The sequence below is a fragment of the Hyaena hyaena genome, unplaced genomic scaffold, assembly GCF_003009895.1.
Source record: "Hyaena hyaena isolate Hyena2069 unplaced genomic scaffold, ASM300989v1 scaffold_105, whole genome shotgun sequence".
Lineage (NCBI taxonomy): Eukaryota > Metazoa > Chordata > Mammalia > Carnivora > Hyaenidae > Hyaena > Hyaena hyaena.
Window position 1 is genome coordinate 2,152,183 of NW_024080737.1, and position 24,007 is coordinate 2,176,189.

A 24,007-nucleotide genomic window follows, 5' to 3' on the forward strand; every position below is an offset into this window, starting at 1 on the left:
TGGAGGGCGACCTGCTTGTAATTCTTTGATCTTGATCTCATTTCACAGATCTGGACTTTTGTACAAGGTTGGAATGTTTTGTCTGCTTGAACTGTGCTCTTGCTCCACCGTCTTTACCTGGCGAAATAGCTGCTTGTTGCTCATGACCCTCTTCAAATGTGGTCTCCATCCAGAAAGTTAGTCGTGCTAACACGGGAGCCATGGCCCCTGTGAAGCTACAGAGCACCTGAAATGTGACTACTCCAAAGTGACATATGCTAAAACACACACCAGATTTATAAGACCTGGTATACAAATAAGTAAAATAGCTCATTAATTTTTATATTATGTGCTGAAATAATAATATATGGATATATTGGGTTAAGGAAAAGTATTATCAAATGAATTTCATCAGTTTCTTTTCTTTTTCATGTGGCTACTAGAAGGTTTGAAATTATATATATGGTCTATGTTTGTAGCTTACATTTCATTTCTATTGGACAGTACTGCTCAAGAGTCCAGACCGATGGTTTGAAAATCACAGTAGGAGCTGGAGAATATGGATGATTTGTGAATTTCTGTCTGAATGTCTGTGCGATGGCACTTTGGAGTAAAATAAACTATGTTTCTGATGAATGCCAATAACGTATTTAAGATAATCAGTGAAGAGCAGACGCATTAGGACTTTGCTGTTATATCCAATCAGCATTAATCTTTCATTAATTTTGCTGAAATTCCCATTTCCTCTCCTCCCATCCCTAATCCTGGGGATAAAGGAAAAACAGGGTAACTGTGTGTATAGTCTTTTGTTCAGCTGAACGGTATGTGAACTAGATAGACAAAATGGAATATGCTCCATTTAAGTATAGACAACTGTGAGGAGGAGGAAGAGGAGGAGGAGAAGGAGGAGAGAGGGGGAGGAGAAGGAGAAAGGAAGCTAATGCTATCTGTCACACACAGTGCTAAACACTTCCACACAACCAGAATTTCCTGAACTATGCTCAGAAACCATAGTTCTAAGAGATATTCATCAATGTTGTGTTGAGGGTAGGGAGAGGAAAGGAAGTTCCATAGGCAAATCAGATTGAAGAACACTGTACTAAACAAAATTCACCAGCTTTCTTAATTGGAGGACTTTTCAGAGCCTTTAAAGTGCTATGAAACATTATGACAGACTGAAAGGGAAAAACTGAACTCAGTGTTTCCAAATGTATTTAATCACAGAATTCTCTTTTGAGAAATACCTATCAACATCACCAACATTTACTGTTTGGTAAAATTTGTCATTGACAATGTTAATGTCATCTGCATTTTATAGGGAGGAAACTTGTGGCTTAGGAAGTTAAATGACTTACCTACCTCTTCATTCTTTTTTTTTTTTTTTTAATGTTTTATTTACTTCTGAGAGAGAGAGATAGAGAGAGAGCGTGAGCAGGGGAGGGTCAGAGAGGGAGCGAGACACAGAATCTGAAGTAGGCTCCAGGCTCTGAGCTGTCAGCACAGAGACCGACGCAGGGATCGAACCCACGAACCGTGAGATCATGATCTGAGCCGAAGTCGGGTGCTTAACCCAATGAGCCACCCAGGCGCCCCCCTACCACTTCATTCTTATATGATTGGTTTGTGCTTAAGCCCAAATTCCAAATTCATGTTTTCACCAGAGGAAGTAATTTTTTTGAAGTAGGCTCCACAGCCAATGTGGGGCTTGAACTCATCCTGAGATCAAGAGTCGCGTGCTCTACCTACTGAGCCAGCCAGGTGCAGTTACAATAGGTGATTTAGTCACTTCTCTCCACATATTCCGAGCTCATTGCCCCTCAGTTCAGACTCCTCCCCTCTCTGTTCTCCTTGGATGAAAGAGGTCTTTTTTTCCCCTGAATTTTCCAGTAGTGGTCATTTACATCTTGGCATATATTAATGGTAGGTTGTTATATGTACATGTCTCATCTATCTAAATAGATTGGAGCTTGCTGTGGTATTGCTTTGAGTTTCCCACAGCATGTCTTGCAGACAGTAGAGGCTGTCTACAACCTTGTCGGGCTCTGCTATTGATGGGTTGTCCAAAATATTGATGGATGTTATCTTTTTACAGTATCTAAAGGCTACAGAAACATTAGCTCTTGGCTCAGAGACACCACGTGTTCACCTCAGTTGCAAAGCCAGTATCAAATGGTCTGATGTTGAATGCTGACATACCTGTAAAATGCAACTTGTGATATCAGAAGCAATTTTTGCATGCGGAGTGTCTTCATCTTTCCCAGAGGGTCTCAGGTTGTGTTCCAGGCAGGAGTCCCAGAGCCTCACAAGGGCCTTGGCATGCTTTTCAATGGACTCTGTCTCTCTGATGGCTGTTGTGATTCGTGTGATACAGATTTCAACCACTGCCTGGTCATTGTTATTGGTTTGGTAATCCTGGTTGAAAGAAAACCTTCATGTTAAATAACACTCTGGAAAGTGATCTTTCAAAGGACCGATAAAATACCAACTTATTCATTTAGCAAGTGGGTGTGCCATACTGTGTGCTGAGGGGTGAGGTTGTAAAGCGCCAATACAAAGGGGGCCTTCTTCCTTGGAGATGAGAATCTTGTGGACAAGGTGATATGCAAATGAGCTAACATAGAGCAGGTTCCTGCTATCACAGACACACAGCCAGGGAGCAGGGAGAGTTCAAAGCAGCTTCGTTATTCTTCAGGCTGTTTCAGTTTCTTTCTTTTTTTAAGTTTATTTATTTTGAGAGAAACAGAGGCAGCGTGAGTGGGGGACGGGCAGAGAGGGAGAGAGAATCCCAAGCAGGCTCCACACTTAGCACAGAGCCCAATGTGGGACTCAAACTCCCGAAACTGTGAGATCATGACCTGACTCGAAACCAAGAGTCCAGTCGCTTAACCAACTGACACCAGGCTCTTTCAGCTTCTAAGCCCGTTACAGGGCAAGGCTGACTGTTTTACTCTGACATTTCAGTAATTTTTGTGAAATGGTTCAAATCACCCTCCAATTTTCCCATGTAAACTTTCTTTCTCTTTCTCTACACAGCAGAACATATCAATTCAATACTCCGTCTTTGGTTCAAATAACTACCAAATCCATGTCAGCTTTCCCCAAGCAAATTTCCCATCATTCAGCTATTTAATTCTCCCTCAAATATCTAATCATCTTCATTGAGAGGTAATATGACCTTCCAAAACATCTAAATGTGAAAAATAGGCCCATCACTTTAATTTGGAAAATTGGTCGGCCACTGCTTGGTGGACTGACAAAAATGAAAACATAATTGAGCAATGAAGCAATTTGATCCTTACACCACTGTGGGCTGTTAGAGATGGGAAGTGATGGGGCTCTTCTGTCTACTGCAAGCTGCAGCTCGAACAATCTGATTTAGCTATTGTATTGAAAGCTGCAGTAAACATCTTATGTATGAAGCCCTCTCCATACTTAGATTATTGATGGCCTAGATTCTCCCGAAGTGGAAATTTCTTTTTTTAATGTTTATTTTTAATTTATTTCTGAGAGAGAGAGAGTGAGAATGAGCAGGGGAGGGTCAGAGAGAGAGGGAGATACAGAATCTGAAGCAGGCTCCAGGCTCTGAGCTAGCTGTCAGCACAGAGCCCAACACGGGGCTTGAACCCATGAACCATGAGATCATGACCTGAGCCGAAGTCAGATGCTTAACTGACTGAGCCACCCAGGCGCCCCCCAAAGTGGAAATTTCTGACACAAAGGACAGGAGAATGTTTAGGGCTCATGATACACACTGTCAAATTATTATCCAGGAAGGGGTTACTGACATATATGCCATTCAGCTGGGCCAAAGCATGCTTTCCCCATCGCTCCTTTGCAAGAACAGCGTATTTTTCATCTTTGCTAATTTGATTAGTGAAAAACAGATACCTCACTGCTGTTTTACTTGGAATTTCCTTGATCAGAAGTAAGGCTGAGTATTTTCACATGTGTATTGGTCATTTGTATTTTTTCCTTTGGGAACTGGCCACTGTATCCTATGTCAATTTTTCCTTAGATGACTTCAATTTGGGGGTCTTCCTTTCAGATCTTTTTCTACCAAGGATATTAAGTCAACATCTGGCATCTTGGTTGTTGAGTATGTCTCCATGTTTCATTACTTTTAGTTTCTTTGTTCCCATCTATTGACATAAGTTTATAAGTGGCCAAAACTCTCAAACTTTTTGGATTTCATTGTTTTTCCTTTTCTAAATTGGAAATTTGAGGGTTTTTTTTTTTTTTTGGAAAAAGTAATACATGGGCATAGTACAAAAAAACAAAAGGTATAAAGGAAGCTTTAGAGTGAAAAGTTAATCTCTCTCTCACGCCGTTTCAGCCCTGGGGAAAACAATGCTCACAGCATCTCCCGTGCTTGGCAAAGGCACATGCAGATAGCCACCTACACCTACTCCTTTGTTTCCTGTGATTCTTTTAATGGCTTCATTTTTTAACTTCAAACTTTTCTTATTTCCTTTATCCTTATCCAAATTCTCCTGTATTTTTTCTAGATTAAAAAATAAAAACTTGGGGCACCTTGGTGGCTCAGTTGTGTCCAAATTTGGATCAAGTCATGATCTTACTGTTCATGAGTTCAAGCCCCGCATCAGGCTCTGCACTGGTGGTGTGGAGCCTGCTTGGGATTCTCTCTCTCGCTCTCTCTCTCTCTCTCTCTGCCTCTTCCCCACTGTGTGCTCTCTCTCAGAATAAATAAATAAACTTAAAAAATAAAAATAAAATAAAACTTGAAACATTTAACATTTGGGGTTTTAGAAATTAATCTGCTAACCATTCAGTTAGCTTTTAAATCTATTTATAGATGATGTACATTTTACACTAAATAGCTAATCTAATGCTCCCATCACCATGTATTGAATAATTCTGTTCCTAGTAATTGTTTTGTATACAACAGTTTCTATTTCAGAGTTGTCTTTTCTGTTTGCTTATCCCATGTTTTAATTTTTTTACAATACTAATTTTGCCATTTTGTTCATATAAACTCCACAAAATTTTAAAGATATGTCCTAGTGTATTTTACATCTCTGTTGTGACTGTTAACAGCATTTATATTATTTCCTCCTTAGAATTTTTAATTAGTTATTGATGAATAAGTCAACCTACAACTTTTTTGTATTTATTTTGTACCTAGCTGTTTAGGTCAATTATTAATTATGATAATCCTTTTATTTTTTTATTATTTTTTACAAATAGTTTATTGTCAAATTGGTTTCCATATAACACTCAGTGCTCATCCCACAAGTGCCCTCCTCCATGCCCTTCTCCCCTCCCCCCCCCACATCCATCAGTCCTCAGTTTTTGTCAGCATTCAAGAGTCTCTCATGGTTTGCCTCTCTCCCTTTCCCCCACCATTTCCCCCCTTCTTCTCCCCCTTGTTCCTCCGTCAAGTTCCTCCTAATCCTCCTATACGTGCAAACATACGACATTTGTCCTTCTCTGCCTGACTTATTTCGCTCAGCATAACACCCTCAAGGTCCATCCATGTTGCTACACATGGCCAGATTTCATTATTTCTCATTGCCATGTAGTATTCCATCATATAGATAAACCACATCTTCTTGATCCATTCGTCCATTGATGGACACTTAGGCTCTTTCCATGTTTTGGCTATGAAGTTGAGAGTGCTGCTATGAACCGTGGGGTACATGTGCTCCTATGCATCAGCATTTCTGTATCCCTTGGGTAAATAATTCTTTTAGATCAATCCCTTGGGTTTTCCAAAAACATCTCTGTATTGGATCTATACCTTTTATGTATTCCATGGCTTATTGGGTTGACTAGAATTTCCTAAGCTATTTTACATAAAAGTAATAAACGCAAGAATGCTGGTTTAGTTTGTGGTGTTAGTTCCTGATTTTTGATTTAAAATTTTATGGTCCAAAGCAAGAACATACTGTAAACATTTTTAAAAACAGAGAGGATGCATCACTTTCTTCCTATTTTCAAAGTTTATGCATTTGCTTTAATTTTTTAACTGTCTTATTAGCTTCTACAGAAATAACCAAGCACTTTTTCTTAGTCAACTTATGTATGTGTTATGTTAACTTGTATGTATGTGTTTTTCATAACACTTTATGAAAAAGAAGGCATTTTTCAACTTGAATTTGTTTTTACAAATTCCTACATATGACATGAAGCAAAACATTCTCCAAAAAGGAGATTTCCTCCCAAAAAAGGTGAAAATGTGAAAATCTATTAACTACTCCCTTCAACAAAATTCAAAAAAACAAAAGAAATTTTAAAACTTTTTTTAAAAAGATCTTATTGAATGGTTTAAAGTTTTTTGGTGTGAAATCATCTTTGCAATTGGGGTTTTCTTGACTCTCATTCCAGGAAACACCTTGTTCTTATGAAATATATGTGTCTACATATGTGTTTATGTTTGAGTTCAACATTGGGTAAGTACTTGTGCATATTAAAATGAATAACTTCTAAGAATCAGATCTATTTAATATCAAACCCATCAAATTGGGCTTAGAGGTTGAGTCTCACAGCAACCTGGTCATTGTTAATTTTAAAGTAATTTACCCTAAAGTGGTGGGAAGGTCAAATTATAAGGGAAGGACAATGAAAAATCCACACATTGTCCTGCTCCAAGCCTAGTTACCAGGATGGGTCATTCTCACTCAGCCACAGACACCACAACTCCGTGTCAACACTCATGAGCCATTTGGTCACACCTCTTTATGCTATGAACAGTCTTCAGGGGATGGCCCACTGGCAAAAGGGAATGTAGAATATCTGAAATAAAGTACTCAGTGGTGGAAATGGCATAGGAGTAGAAGTTGGAAGAGAAGAAGGAAGGTTATCTTGAGGATTACTTCTCCCTCCCTTCCTTCAGAGATGGCATAGCATAGCAGTTAAAAGCATGGACTCTTGAGTCAGACTGCCTGTGTTCAGAGCTATATTCTACTCTTACCAGCTCTGCAATCTTGAGCAATCACTTGTCTCTCTGTCCCTCAGCTGCCTAATCCTTAAAACTGGGATATTATTAGTATCTATCTCCTACTACTAGTGTGGGGATTAAGTCAGTTAATATAGGGAAAGGATTTACAACACTGTCTGGCACACAGTAAGTACAGAGAAATGTTATAATACACAGTGAGTTACAAATGTTTCCTTGTGTGTTATGCTTTTTTATATATTCATTTCACTATTTACAATGTACAGCACCAAAAGGCCACATAGTACTCTTCTCTTATGGTTACATTCTACATGGCATCCATAGTAATAATCATTCTTTTTTTTAAATCTTTATTACTGAGAGAGAGAGAGAGGGAGAGACAGAGTGGGAGCAGGGAAGGGGGAGAGAGAGAGGGAGACACAGAATCTGAAGCAGGCTCCAGGCTCTGAGCTCTCAGCATGGAATCCGACGCAGGGCTCAAACTCACGAACCATGAGATCATGACCTGAGCCAAAGTCAGACACTTAACCGACCACGCCACCCAGGCACCCCAATAATTATTCTTTCTACTTTTAAGAGCACACATATATACATACCTCATTTATCGTATCATTCTAAGAACCTCCAAGGTGGAAACACTAATAACATCAACAGCACCAACAAGGACCCCAGAGCTCATAGTATCACCGGAGTTCCCAGCAGAAGTAAACATAAAACTACTTTGAGGGATGAACCACTCAACTAAAGCCATCCAGTACACACACAAGTAAAATTCTACTTAAACTGAATTTAAAAATCCAAACGTATAAAACATTCAAGAAACTAAGCCAATAGGAGTACATATCCACATATAAAACTTGGGGCATATTGGATAGTCAAAAACCAGATAATGCAATTATTGATCTCAAATAATGCAATTAGTTGTTCAAAATGACTCATGTATCAAGGAAAACTCTTGTTATGAACAAAGACTGCATCTCTCTATAAAGGAACAGAAAGATGTTAAAAAGAAACAAATGAAACTTCTAGAAATGAAAAACTTAATGAATGACATAGTAGATAAGATACAGCTGGAAAAAAAATGGATTGGAATATAGAGCTGAGGAAATGAAAACATAATGTATCATGCAGAGATGGAAACTACAAAAGATCAAAAGGCATGGAGGATAAAACAGAATATGAAGAATGTGAGAGCAGTGATTTTTGTTTGCTTCATTTATTATTATACCCCCAATGCCTAGAAAATAGTAGGTACTCAAAAAATACTTGTGAAATGAATATGTGAATGAATACATAGCATTTCCGGAAGGAAAAATTAGATGGAAAAGACACATGATGAAATACTTTTTAAATTTCCAAAATTGACAGAAAGTATAAACTTCAAACTCACAAAACACAATGAGGATTGAGCAGGGATATACAAGTAAAATCACATCTGGACACATAATAGTGTGAAACCACAGAACACCAAAGAAACCGCATGGAAAAAGTATATTAGTATAAAGAATGACAAACCAACAGTGGATTTTATAACAGCAACCCTAGAAATTACTGACAAATTAAAAACTATCCAGCTAGAAATCCACACCCAGGTATTCACCATTCAAAGTTAAGGGCAAAACAAGAGCTTTTTCAGAAAAGACAAACATTGAGAGAGTTTATCACTAATAGATCCTGACTGAAGGGACTTTTAATATGATACTTCTCAAAGTGGAAACTTGGATTCAGAAGAAAAAAGGAAGGAAGACAATGGGGAAAAAAGAATGATAAGAAAAAATGGGGAAATCGTAGGTTCTTGAACCAAACATTGACTGATCTAGTTTTTGAAATCAGTAATTTTAAAGAGTAAGTTTCAAGGGTATTAAACAAGAATAAATAAAAAAGTATTGCTTAAGACTAATATACAAGAGGGGCATGAAAGTATTCCAAGGTCCTTATGGTAATAGGAGAAGAGAGCTATTGAATAACTTTAGACATCATTGTAATCCATCAAATGTAAGATGGTATCAATGATAAGATCTTCCATTATGAAGGAAGAGAAAAGACTGCCAATTAAACTGTGAATTATTATCATGTTTTAAAGAGAATTCTAGGCAAGACATAAATTGATGGTACTAGCCTCTTATTTCTTTGAAGTTTTGTTCATATCTTCCAAGAGAATTGCCTGTTTCTCCTGCTTTTAGGTGCATTACTTGTGGCGAATAGACAATATTTTACCAATATTTCAGTAACAAAAGAGTATATTCTTTTTTAGTTTCCATAAGGCTCTCAGTTACTATTTTTTTCAAGAAAATGTGGAATTCCTATCACTCCTGCAATGATGAATATTTTGTTCTCTTATATAAAATGTGTACCCTAGTGCTCTCTTCCACACTTTCCCAAATACCCAATAAGCATTTGTTTCAGTACCACATTATAGTCTAGAAAGTTTAGAAACATTTTAAATGGACATTTAACACAACATTGATTGATTGATGTTAACAATAATGTACCTAATTCAGTTGGAATGTTAACACTGTGGAAGCTGTGAAAAATTTATGCACAAATAGGCAATGGCAACTTTATTATGCCTAATACCTGGCCAACGGTGATTGTAAGATTGTAATCAATTATAAAATATATTCGTGTTTCAGAATTATAAATGTGTGAAAAGTGTCTTAGAATTGATAAAATATGGCAAATACTTTTGCTAACATTTTAAAGGTACCTACTAAAAGAACAGACATAGAATATATAACTTTCAAACCAACAGAGTGAATAGAGGTGGAAATTGAAAGGATAAAAATTCATTCAATTAAAAAATAGGTAGGGTGACTGTGTGGCTCAATCAGTTAAGCGCCCAACTCTTGGTTTTGGCTCAGATCATGGTCTTGGTCTTGCATTTTGTGAGTTCAAGCCCTGCATTGGGCTCTGTACTAATAGTGCAGAGCCTTCTTGGGATTCTCTTTCTCTCACTCTCTCTCCTGTCCCTTCCCCGTTTGCTCTCTCTGTCTCTCTTGAAATGAAAAAATAAAGAAAAATTTTTAAGTGCAGAAAAGAAGATAAAGAGAAATTTAGAAAATCATGAAATATAACTAAAAAAAATGTAGAAAGATATCCAAATATGTAATTTATCATGATAAATACAAATTGACTAAATTTATCAATAAAAGACAGATTTTTAATTTGGATTATTTAAAACATCTACATGATGTTTACAAATTATATTTAAGTCATAAGGACATGAGAAGGTAAAAAGTAAAAAGACAGGAAAAGGGGAAATAGGCAACTACTCCAAAGAAAATGGGCAAAACTTATCAGAATAAAGTTGTACAATGGGTAATAAGAAAAGTTCTCCAAGGAGTAAACAATAATTCTAAACTTGTACACACATAATTTAAAAAAATGTGGTGTGTGTATATATATATATATACAGCAGAGTATTATTCAGCCATAAAAAGAATGAGATCTTGCCATTTGCAACATGAATGGAGCTGGAGAGTATAATGCTTGGTGAAATAAGCCAGACAGAGAAAGACAAATACCATATGATTTCACTTATGTGTAGAATCCAAAAAAACTAAACAAATAAATAATAAACAAAGAAACAAAAAACTGACTCTTAAAATACTGAGAATTAACTGGTGGTTGCCAGAGAGGAGCTGGGTGGGAGGATAAATAAAATAAAGGGGATTAAGAGGTACAAACTTCTAGTTATAAAATTAGTGTCAAGGAGATGAAAAGTAATTAATAATACTGTAATAACTTTGTGTATGGTATCAGATGGTGACTCTACTTATTATGGGGAACACTGAGTAATGTGTAGAACTGTTGAATCTGTGTTGTACATTGAACCTAATATAACATCGTATGTTAATTACAGTTCAATTTTAGAAAAGCTCTCAAGTTGATAAAGCAATCTTGACAAAATTACAAGGACAAATTGACAAGTCCAAAATTATAGTGGGAAATTTTAAAAGACCTCTCTTAGTAATTGACTATCCAAGCAAACACAAATTTATTGAGGATACAGAAAACTTGAACAACACAATCAAAATCAACTTACTTAATATCTTATACTCACTAACTCGAGAATACCCATTCCTCTGGAGCACAAATGAAACATCTAAAGAGGCAGCATAGTGTGGTGGCTAAGAATAGTCTCTGAATCCAAACTCTCTGAGCTTGATCTTTGTCTCTATTATTCACTAGCTATATAATCTTGAACAAGTTCAATTATTAACCTCTCTATACTCCAGTCTCCTTATCTATAAAATGGAGATAATATTAGTATACTTATCTCAAAAGCTTACTGAGGGGCACCTGGGTGACTCAGTCAGTGAAGCAGCCCATTTCAGCTCAGGTCATGATCTCACAGTTTGTGGGTTCGAGCTCTGCGTCCAGCTCAGTGCTGACAGCCAGCTCAGAGCCTGGAGACTGTTTCAGATTCTGTGTCTCTCTCTCTCTGACCCTCCTGTTCACACTGCCTCTCTCTCTCTCTCTCTCTCTCTCTCAGAAATAAATAAAACATTGAAAAAATTTTTTAAAAAGCTTACTGAAAGAACTAAATATATTAACATGTGATAAGCTCTTACAACAATTCCTACAACATAGTAAGTGCTACATAAGTATTAGCTGTTATTCGTTACACAGATTAGGCATAAACTGTGCTACAAAGCAAGTCTCAACCACTCATAAGCAACTGGTATCATGCCATTCATTTTGTCCAACTACAATGCAGCTAGATTTTTAACTTAACAACAAAAAGATTCCAAAAATTCTTGGGAAATTAAAGCACAAACTTCTAAGTCACTTATGAGTCAAAGAGGAAGTCACAATCAAAATAAGAAAGTATTTAAGAATTAATAATGAAAATATTGTATCTCAAAAACTTATGGGATGACACTAAGTGCTACTTAGCAAGAAATTTAGGGTCTTAAATACTTATATTAGAAAGTAAGGAAGTAAAAAACCCCCAATAAGCTAATTGTACAACTGAAGGGATTAGAAAAATGGTACTAGAATACAACCAGAAAAAGAACAAAAAGGAGAACAGTGAACATTAAAAAAGGAATTAATGATTGGAGCACCTGGGTGGCTCAGTCCATTAAGTGTCCGACTTTGGTTCAGGTCATGATCTCATGGTTCATGGGTTCCAGCCCCACGTCTGCTGACAGCTCAGAGCCTGGAGCCTGCTTCAGATTCTGTGTCTCTCTCCTTCTCTGCCCCTCCCCTGCTCATGCTCTCTCTCTCTCTCAAAAATAAACAAACATTTTAAAAATGAGAGTACAAGGGAACCTCCTTAATCTGATTATGGGTACTAATCAAAAGTCTGGAGGGGCGCCTGGGTGGCTCAGTCGGTTAAGTGTCCGACTTTGGCTCAGGTCACGATCTCACGGTTCGTGGGTTCGAGCCCCACATCAGGTTCTGTGCTGACTGCTCAGAGCCTGGAGCCTGCTTTGGATTCTGTGTCTCCCTCTCTCTCTCTCTCTGCCCCTCCCCCGTTCATGCTCTGTCTCTCTCTGTCTCAAAAATAAACAAACATTATAATTATGTTGTAAAGTCAGAAACTTTCTTTAAAAAATGAAAAAAAGGGTATCTGCTGACCTCATTCTATTCAACATTGCTTTTGAGAACTAGACAGGACAATGAGACAGAGAACTCAAACAGAAAGGATAAAAGTTGAAAAGGAAGAAACAACACTATTATTTTAAAATAATGATTGTATGCATTAAACAATTCCAAAGAATGTGCTTCTCTCATCTTAAAAAATTTCTTTCTTACTCTCTAACTCTTTCTAATTACCACTCCATTTCTCTCTTCTTCTTCAAAGGAAAATGCCCAGAGACATCACTGCTCATTTTCTTCAAATCTTCTCCCATTCTGTCTTAAACTAACTTCAGTTCAGCTCTCACCCCTACCTATCTAATGGAACTGCTTTTGTCATGGTCACTGTGACCTTCAAAACAGTCCTTCTCAGTCTTCATCTCACCTGACCTACTTAGAGCATCAACCTAGCTCTGTTCTTGATCGTTTCTCCACTTGGCTTTCAGGACATCATGCTCTTTCTTCTTCCATCACTGGCCCTTTCTCTCAGCCAGGTTCACTGGTCCTCCATCATCTCCTTGACCTCCGAGGCTGGGGTCAGTCTTTGGGCTTATTTTCTGTAAATCCTCACTCTTTCAGTGATTTCATTCAGTCTCAAAGCTAAGGAGTTCCAAAATGATCATGTCCAGCCCAGACTTGTCTCAACTCCAGATTCATACATGCAACTATCTCCATGACATCTTTGCAGGGACAGCTGACCGCTCAGCCTCCATGATTAGAGCAGAACTTCGGATTCCTTCCTACCCCTCACCTTCATCATTGTAACTTTTCAGGCCAAGAATCTTTAATCCCTCTGTCTCTCTGTCCCTCTATACCACACCTACATCAACAAATCCTGTTGGTTTTGCATTTAAAATATATCCAGAGACTGAATAATTCTCACCACCTCCATTACTGCCTGGTGGCCAGTCTTTGCCTTTTTTTAATTAAAAAAATTTTAATGTTTATTTTTGAGAGAGAGAGAGAGAGAGTGCAATTGGGGGAGGGTCAGAGAGGAAGACACAGAATTCAAAGCAGCCTCCAAGCTCTGTCTGAGCTATATGCAGAGAGCCTGATGTGGGGCTCGAACACACACACCATGAGATCATGACCTGAGACGAAGTTGGATGCATAACCGACTGAGCCACCCAGACGCCCCTCTGCTGTTTCTTATCTGGATTATTGCAATAGTCTTTTAATTGGCCTCCCTGATTCCACCTTTGCTTCATCACAGACTCTTCTCAAATCAGGAAAAGGAAAATCAGATCATGTTACTTCTCTGGTCAGAAGGCTCCAATAGCTGTCCAAGGCCCTGCATGATCTAGCCTCCATTTCCCTTCTGACCTGATGTTCTAGGACATTCCTGCCTTGCTTTCTCTGCTACAACCACACTGGCTTCCTTGCTATTCCTCAAAAACTTCAGGCTTCCCTCAACCTCAGGAACTTTGTATTCAATAGCTTTTCTGCCTCAAATGCGTTCTTCCAGGTTTCCACAAGTATTGCTTCTTCATCGCCTTCAAGTTTTGCTTCAAGCCAGGTTCTCAATATGGCCACTTTGTCTGCCTGTTTAAAATTTCATACCTCAGGGCACCTGGGTGGCTCAGTTACTTAAACGTCGGACATCGGCTCAGGTCATGATCTCACCATTTGTGAGTTCGAGCCCCATGTCCAGCTCTGTGCTGACAGGCTCAGAGCCTGGAGCCTGCTTCAGATCTGTTTCCCTCTCTCTCTCTGCCTCTCCTCTGCTCAAACTCTATCTTTCTTTCTCAAATATAAATAAAAATGAAAGTAAAAAAAATTTCATACCTCTAATCCCCTGTCACTCCCCTGTCCTCAACCTCTGTTCTGTTTTTCTACATAGCACTTACTGATCTTTTAATGCACTGCATACTTTCCTTATTTATTTTGTTTATTTTTCTGCCTCACCCAATTAAAATGGATGCTGGCAGAGATTTCTTTGTCTGTTTTGCTTACTCTTGTATCCCCAGCACCTGACTGTGTCTGGCATATAGTAAGTGCCTAATAAGTATTTGTTGAATAAATGGAAAATTTATAGACAAGACATTAAGATTAATAGGAGAGTTAAGTTTCCTGGATACGTGATCATGACACAAGTGTATTTTCTGTTATAATCACCTGAAAAAAATAGTTGGAAACAATTTTTTTTAAGATGCCATTTTTATAATCTCAGCAAAACAACTAGAATACTTATAAGTTTTAAAAGACTTACAATACTCTTAAGATCTTTAAGAAAAAATCATAAAACTTTATGGCAAGATGCTTAAGAGGATCTAAGAAAATGGAAAATAATACCTACAGATAAGAAGACAGTAATATAAAAATGTTAATTTTCTTCAAATAAATATATAGTCATAATGAAATTCCTATCATGATAGTGACAGAATCATTCATTAAAGTCATTAAAAGACAAAACAGATAAAAGCAATTTTAAACAAATTTGAGGATACTCATCCTACCAGATATTAGGACTATTACAGTGAAAGGTATAAGGCAAACTACATTAGGAATAGATGTGCAACAAGCATGAGTGACAGGGTTTGTACAAGAATAACCAAAAAGTCCTTCAGTTAGTAAGAAAAGGCTTCCTTAAAACATCAATAAAAAATACAAACAAACAAACAAACACTCTAAACCCTAAATAGGTACTTTACTGAAACCCAAATGACATATAGCGAATAAATACCAAAAAACTATCTGTTGCCCTTCCCAGTAATGAGGGGAACACAAATGTAATTAACAGTCAGATATGGTTCATTTAAACTGACAAAAACTGTAACAATCTGATAAAAGCAAGCTTTGGTGAAGATATAAAGCCACTGGGAATCTCAAGCATGGCTGGTGGGAGTGTGGGTTGGTATGGCCACAGTGGAGAGCAATTCGGTGGTATATCAGAAAACTCAAAGTCTATAAACCCCGAAACCAAGTTTCATCCCTAGTTGTCTTCACTAGAAATACTAGCATATTTGGCAAAAGCACTGATGATAAGAATGTTCACTATAACACTGTTAAAGTTAAAGGCTATCTTGCTTGCATAACTTCTCCTCTTGTATTCTTTCACACACCCTAGAGGGCTGAATCAGATCTGTTCTCCAGTCTCCATGCTCGGCTGTGAGTTTGAGTTCTATCCCTAAAATCAACATGGTAGAGCATGTGAGGTCATGGCTAAGCTATATTGTAGGTCGGCCACAATCTCTTTGGGTGTGGAACTTTCCACTCACAGACACGGGAGGCAAATGATCATAATTTATCTGACTTCTTTCCTTTCATTTCTCCTAAGGCTGCATTACAGAAATGACTTTTCTATTCTAGTATCCTATTTACCTATGATTTCTCTTCTATAATCCAAGCTTTTTTTTTTTCTTCTGAGAAACTCCAAAAGGAGTACTCAAAAATTACATTTAATTGTTCAAAAATTGCATTTGAGGAGAATCACGTTAGAAAAATCCCAATACTTAAGAATTTCACATAAGAGGAAATTATTCACATAAGAGTTTCACATAAGTGTCCATCAAAAGAAGGATGCAAAACCAAATTGGGGCATAATCATGTAGTGGAATACTCTATCCCTCCAAACCCAAATGAATTAGCACCACCTGCATCAACATAGATAAACCACAGAAACATTATATTGAGCCTTATACTACTTATATAAAGTTTTGAAAAATAGGATATCATGCTATGAATAATTTTTGAGCTATGCATATATAGCAAAGAAATAAAAACATTCATGGATAAATACTATGATCAGGATTTTAGTTACATTGGGAGAAAGGGAGAAGGTGTGAAGTACAGAGAAACATGCAGGGGGTTTATCTAATTCTTAAAGTTGGTCGATTTGTTTATGCCTAACATTTTTCATTGGCTTTAAAAAAAGTTAAAGAGAGCTGGAAGGATGGATTAGGCAAAGGGAACATGGTGGGTTGGGGGGGGGTGCTGGGGAGTGGGAAAAGAAGATGAGTGGATAGCAATGAGCAGTCTGGGAGGTGAGCCAAGGTGGTACAGGATATGATTATTAGATGAAGGTAGTCCAGAAAGGACTTGAAATGAAAAGATAAAACTTAAAGGTACATTTGGGGACCTGGAGAGAATTTTGAGAAGATGTACTTTCAAAGCAAAGCATAAGGACAAAATATTTCCCAGCAGTATTTTGGACTAACCAATGGGAATGAGAGCATAAACCATAGAATGGAACCTAGTAAGGTTCAATTATTTTGTGAGTGACATTAGGCAAAGGATTGAAGACTTGTTTGCCAAATTATCAGATTTTGAAAAGATGGGAATAACTAATATATTGGGCAGAATCATAATTTTTTGAAGGTATAAATATCCTGGAATGAGGGCCTAAAGACAAGAATATTGTTGCAATGGTTTAAAATGCGACACGATACACTTACAATGGTTTTCAAGTTAGCTAATTACAAGTCTTGATTCAGCATCAGGGCTCTGGTATATCACAACATGAATGGGGCCAACTATAGAAATGTGGTCAACCGTAGAAAAGAAATTTTAGACACAGAGTATCTGACTAGTATCAGCAATTGTTCTAAGCAGTTCGTTTAAGTGCTGGGCAATGATAAATTACAATAATAAATTAGGAAGGTGCCAAGGGAAAGAAACCAGGATGCTGAGAATGTAGGCAGTACTTGGGAGCTACAATGAGATGCCTCCAAGAATTTGGAAATGATATTTCCCTTTGAAAATTAACTAGGGGGAAAATAATCCACTTGCATGAGTGGGATTGACCAGCTATTGGACTAACCAATTTACTAGCTGTTCATGAGTGACTACAGGTGAGTTAAATATAGGGCAGTAGGGCTGGAATGTGATCCTAGTAGAGGAGGAAGAAATCTAATCAGTAGTAATTTTTGTTGTCTAGAGAAAGACTGACTAAATACACTTGGTATGGACAGCATGGAGCACACAAGAATTCTGACTGACATGAGTTATCATTTTCACTGCAAATCAATAAGTCAACACTCTAATTTATGTCTCTGAGTCTTGCATTTGGATAGCATTTATCATGTACTGACAAATTTGAGTTTCCAGACCGAAACCTGGAAATGTGAGGTAGTACGACCTTTCTCAGCCATAGGCTCCTTCTTTGTCATGGAAAAACCTAAGGACACCAGGACACTAAGGATGTTGAGCTGAGAAGAGAGAAGCTACAGGTGAGCCCTGACACCGATCTTCAGACATTTAAAGTTCTTGTAGGAACAGTTGGGGCAATGAACAGACCAAAGGGCAATTATGTATTTTTACGAAGAAGTAATCACTAAGAACTAGAACCACTATAGCTCATTTCAGGAATAATAAAACTTGAACTGGCTTTTAAAGAAATGGAAAGGGAGAAGGAATTCCACACTGAGACATGCTTACAACTAGGACTTAGTAGCAAACATAAAAATGGATCGATCTGGACAATCCCTCTAAAAATTAATTTTTATTCTGCCACCCATCTGCTCATGCCACAGTTACAGATAGAACAATGGAAGAAGTGACATGTGACACAAGTTAGTAGGTGAAGAACACAGGAAAATGGCCCTGCAGACCTGCCTGGTGGGATGCTGATCTGAAGGGACAGACGATGCCCTGATGACAAGGGACCTGCCTACCTTAATGGTTAAAGGTGGGGACACATAACAGAACTAACCAGTCCTAAAATTCTGAAGTTGACATCTGTTAAATATAAGCAACTGTTGAAGGAAACAAAAGAAATCACTGACACTAGTGACCTCTAGTGGAAATAGGCTTCAGGGGAATATATATATATATATATATTTGTATTAGATTAGATGAAAATCAGTGGCACATGCAGCCAATTCATTTCTGCAGGAGTGTGAAGGGAAAGGCTGCTGGAAATAGCACACGAATCCTGCCGGGAAGGTGGAAATGTACCAGGAATACTTTGTGTTTTGAGTCAGACTACGTTGATTAATGTTCTGAAAAAAAATGTGGACACATAATTGCTGTCAAAGACATTAGCTGAGAAAAGAGTGTTGGGCAATGACTTCATTGGCCACAGGGGGGATTTAGTATGTTCCTGGCAGCCAATAAGTGAGCATGCTGACAGTCTTGAGGAGGAAGCCGCACTGGTTGCTGGTATACCTTTTAAACATCTCTTCATTAAAACGTGGAAGAAAGCTGTGATCTCTGAAATGTGTACACATTTGGCAATTCAGTATTTTATGGCTCAAGTCCTGTCTCTTTCCTCTCCACCTGGGGGGCTGTTTGCACCAAGTATTAGCAAATGCTGTCAAGACAGAGACACAAGGGATGCTTGGTAGACTTGGCCTTTGAAATGGGACTAATCTCATGGAGCGTCCATGCACAACCAAGAAGGGCAACATCAAACCACACTGGGCACTCCACATCCACCCTCTTTGGGAAGCGCTTTCAGAATATATAATCTTGACATTGAGGCGAAGCAAAGGAATGGGAGAGTAGAGATTATAAATTTGTCTGATCACAGTGGGGGCTAATGATGGGTGAGTTTAATTAAAAGGGGGAGGGTTTGTAGGAAAAGAAGTAAAAAAGAAAGATTTTTTTTTTTTTTTTTAAATGGAGATTATATAGAAACACACAGAATCAGTGTTATCAAGCCCTGGGCAACTGTCACTTCTGGCAACAGAATGATCCTTGTCTCATATTACCTATGTGGCAGGAAGCGTCATCCTGCCTCTTTCATTATTCAGCCTCCTCCACACACCCTGCTTTGTTTACTGATGCTACTGTACAGCCTGGCAGGTCTGCTTTTCTGGGGATTTGCTCCCTCTCTTCTCCATGTCATTTCAAGGATAGAGAAGCTGCACTTAGATAAGATTTGTGATAATCTCACTCTGCAGTTTCCAGGGTTCTGCTCTCCATGAATGGGCAAAAGGCAGCCTAGCTGCCCGCACGTCAAGACTGCCCTGGTGTTATTTTTAGACACCAGACTAAACCACAGAGCAGAGTTAAATGGAACCAGTATTAACTGGTCTTTCCTCTTTATCCTGCAAAGTTCCTTTCCCACAGGATATGAACAATCATTTGGCTCTAGAATAAGTCATTTCAGGTGTCTAGTTTAAAAACTAGTGTACTTACCGAAGATGAGCTAATTATTTTAATTTGCTCCAGAGCTTCTGTCAGACTGTCTTCAATCTCAGAGTCATCTAAGGAGAAGAGGTCCCCGGCTCGTGAAAGATCTTTTTGTCCTAAAACCAGTCTGAACAATTGATGCATGATAAGACGCTTGATAATCAATTGACTTTCTGCAGCCCTGCGGTCACGTGTTTCAGTTGTCTCAGGTTAGTAAGAAAGAAACATGCAGCTCGAAGTATATACTTTGTATTCCTTGAAAGGTCATTTTTCTTAAGAAGTTGAGGTCTTCTTTGAAACTCTCTGGAAAAGAAACAAATGATACAATATTGATGTTAGTAGAATGGCATGGGTTCAAAATGTGAACTTCATGCCCAGCAGAGAGGGGGAAGGAAGTTTGGACATGTGCATGGAGTAACGGATCCTGGCTTGGTAATCTTCAAATGAGTTCTTCCCTTATTATTTCCCCCCCCAAAAGATCCTGTCCAAAAAAAGTGTAGGTTTCTCTTGAATTGAACGTGAACGTTAAACAGCTGCTTAAATCTTAAACTTATTGTTCTTCTTTCTATATCCTTCTACATCTCTCTATGCCACAAGGAAACAAGTGGACAAGCAACCTGGTACATCCAACCCTTGCCAATTTCCCCCAAACAGATTCCCATGGAAACCAAACAGAAAAAGGCAGTGAAAGGAAAAAGGGAACACAGAAAACATCTTTTAGAACTCCTGCCTGGCTTTCTCTTTTTTCTGGACATGGAAGCCAGTGCTTGCCTTCTTAGCCAGGTTTCTTTCCTACACTGACAAGAGAAACTTCCCCCCAACCCTAAGTCCAGAAGGTGATCAACACTTGCCTTATTCATATACAGTCTCTAAACAAGTAGCAACAGAATAAAGGATTCTGCCTAGATGTAGGAGGCTAGGTAGATCTCTGCTGAATGTGAGTGTGAATTTGAACTTGAACACTGAACTTGAAAGTGATAGCATTGCAATGCAGGGTAAAGAGGAAGGGCTTTGGGATCAGGCAATCTTCCCTCTATTCCCAGAGTTGAAATAATAAAGTCCCACTATACTTCTTACTCAACTAACAGTCCACAGAGAGAAGCGCAATGGCACAAATTAAATATCTGATTTTTCTCATCAGCTCCCTTCTGGGCCATTTGCGCTGGTAGAGACCTTAGCAATCATTTATTTAATGACTTCCCAAAGGCTCCATAGTAACCATAGTGGTGCTGTTCTCCTGACTTCAGTCCAGCAGGCTTCCCCCATGGTTTACAGTGAAGTGGAATCATCTCGTATAACTTAAAAATGCAGACCCATGTTTGGAGAGTGAGAGCTGAGGGTAATTTATTTCATGTAAGAAAATAAGCAGTAGGCAATTGTGCCCAACATTTCATTCTAAATGTGTTCCCCAGAATGAGTGTGGAAGGGAGTGGGGAGTCTGCTGCTTTCTCGGGTGATCTTAAACCTCCCTCTGAGCTCTCACTGTGTGGGCACCTCTTTGTGCCGAATGCAATTTTAAAGTTTAAAGGTATGCACTCTCCATGCAATATGGTTTCCAAACGCAAGCCAAATCCTTCATCAGGCATTCAGTTAAATAAGCTGTATCAGGGCAGTTGGTAGGTCATAGAAGGGGTGCCAAGGGTAGCATTGCCTAGATGCAACTTTTGTACTATCTACCAGCTTCAGAAAAATGACACCCAATACTTACACACACTTGTCTGTGCACCAGGCACTGTTCTAGATGCTGTGTGAACATTAACTCATTCAACTCTCATAATAACTACACGAGAATATTTCATCCCATTTTACTGGTGAGAAACCAAGGCATTAAATAACTTGCCCAAACCACACAGCTAGTAAACTGGACAGCTAGGATTTGGACCCAAAGATTCCAGTGCAAGCCTCCAAGTTCATAACCACTACTGTACGCTGCTTCCATGTAAGGCTCCATATGAGGCTCCTGTTATAAGCAAAGGCCTTATTAACATTTTAAAAGCATTATTAACACTTGAGGATGAAGATATGGGTAGGGCCATAAAGCATGAAAATGAATTTCTCTTTCCCCCTACACTGACCCTGCATCCTTGCCCTTCTATGGCCTGGGATTTAGGCCAACCAGTGCTGTTCCTGAAGCACATTCAGCTGTACCAGACATATTGCAGCTGGAGCTCTGAGAAGGAGCAGAAATACATGCTGGTGGAGAGGAGCATCCTAGGCTTTGCCTGGCCTCCTTTTTTATTTTGAGAGAGCAAGTGGGGTAGGGACAGAGAGAGAGGGAGAGAAAGAGAATCCCAGGCACCCTCTGCCCTGTCAGCCACGCAGGGCTCAGATCCACGAACCGTGAGGCCATGACCTGAGCCAAAAACAAGAGTCTCATGCTCAACCGACTGAGCCACCCAGGCACCCCCGGGCTCCTTCTTTACTCTCCACATTCACAATGACACCTGGTATGAAGTCCTACCTTCGTGCTATCACTCTTAAGTGTCCATCATGTGCAAAACATTGTTCAAAACAGTGCATTCTGTAAGAACTTTTACACATTTAAAGATGGGGAGGGGGGCGTGTGCCTGGGTGGCTCAGTCAGTTAAGCGTCCAACTTCGGCTCAGGTCATGATCTCACAGTTCATGGGTTCGAGCCCCGCGTCGGGCCCGGGGCTGACAGCTAGCTCAGAGCCTGGAGCCTGCTTCAGATTCTGTGTCTCCCTCTCTCTCTGACCCTCCCTTGCTCACGCTGTCTCCCTCTCTCTGTCTCAGAAATAAATAAAATATTTTTTAAAAAGATGGGGTAGGGAAAGGTGAAACTCACACCAAACATTCTACAATACAAGGATGACTCAGAGAAAAGTCTCTTGTATACTATAAAGGAAGTTTGGGGGAGTACAAGGAGAAAGAGATGTCTCCTAGGGGAAGATGATGAGGAGGTTTTTGGGCTAGGTATTTTAGGATAGATTTCATTCAATATACATGTGCGGAGTACAAAGTCAGCCACTTATCTACAGACTGAGATTCAAGTCCTAGCCTGGTCATTCAATGGTTGTTGGACCTTTGGTTCATGCTTTCCCCTTCTCTGAGCCTCAGTTTCTTCATCTGCACAATGGGGCTAATGCATGCCTAGTCTATCTCACCAGGTTGTTTTGAAGATCAAAGTTAATAACACATGAAAGAGCCCTTTGTCAAATAATGACACCAACAGCTAATGGTTAGCAGGTGTTTGCCATGTGGCAGGCACTACTATGAGTGCTTCCCAAGTACTGAGTCATTTAATTCTCACGACGATTCCATGTGATGAGAAACTGATGTTCAGAGAGGAAAGCGACCAGCCCAGGAACACCCAGAGAGTAATAAGTTGCAGAGTCAGAACTGAAGGCAGTTGGTCTCCCAGAACAAAGCCTTGTCAGTTGTGTCCCTGACCGTGTGTAATAACTATTGAACTGCCTTGCTTCCATCAGTCTTCATTTAAAGAGCACCCCACATGGTATACGCTACCGCCCCCTCCCTTGATAAGGATCAGCAAGGCATGTAATTTATTTTTCAGCAGCTCTGGTCATTGTTTTGCTCAGGTGTCTGGCTTCTCCTGCTGATCTCTCTGCAATAGCACAGAGGGTCAGAGACAGATCAAATTCAACCTCATCCTCTGAGAAACTCCCTACCCTTATGAACGCCACAGTCCTGTGACCTATATGCACATATATACAAGTGCCCACCTAACACACACAAGCACACACATACATACACAAAACCTCAGGTGCTTTCTATGCACTAAGCTCTTTGCCAGATACTTTCTTCTCAGTTCTCCCATCAACCCTGCAGGTAGATATTATTACCAAAGAGGAAACAGGACTGGTGAGGTATTGTGCCAAAGGTTACACACAGAGCCAAGAGTCACACCAAGTAGGTCAGCCACCAAATCTCATACTTTTTGAATTACAAAAACTGGCTTATAAAATTCCTTATTGCTCCCAGCTTTTGCTCTCATAATTTCTTTTCTTCATCTTTAAGGGACCCTAATCTGGAGCCCGCTTTCTCATTATTTATCATATATATTTTTAAGCAGATATTGGCTAAGTCAAGTTTCTGTAAGGAGAAGCAGACACCACACAAAACCATGATTATGCACCAAGCGTGACACATTTCAGGGAGTCCCAGCTGTCCCCACCAACTGGCTTTACCTGCATGCTACTCCTCAAAGGCAGGCAGCTTGCTGTTACTCAGCTATATGTTTTGAGACTGGGCGGGAGACTCAGGCAGCGGACTCCGAGGGCACAGCCAGTGGAATCCACTCAGCTCAGTGAACCTGAAGTTGTTCATTGCAGTGCCTGTGCTGGTAGTGCTGGGTGGAAGAATTCAAGGAATGCAGCCTGATGCCACTAGCAGCTCCAGAGCTGGTCAGGTGACAGGCTGCACCTCACCCAGTGCACGGTTGCCTCTGAGTGAAATGCTCTGTTTCCTGGG

At 39.3% G+C, this 24,007-nt stretch overlaps 1 protein-coding gene across 2 annotated transcripts in view; it reads right to left on the reverse strand.

The window, feature by feature from the left end:
* VEPH1 (ventricular zone expressed PH domain containing 1) overlaps positions 1-19,725 on the reverse strand; it is a 218,740-nt gene extending 199,015 nt beyond the window's left edge. For both annotated transcript variants that reach the window (XM_039236070.1, XM_039236068.1), the window contains exons 1-2: positions 19,562-19,725; positions 2,176-2,391 (exon numbers count right to left, since the gene is read on the reverse strand). In XM_039236070.1, coding sequence (XP_039092001.1) covers positions 2,176-2,391; positions 19,562-19,699 — 354 coding nt within the window. In that variant the 5' untranslated portion in view covers positions 19,700-19,725. The remainder of the gene's footprint in view (positions 1-2,175; positions 2,392-19,561) is intronic.
* Positions 19,726-24,007: the final 4,282 nt, after the last annotated feature.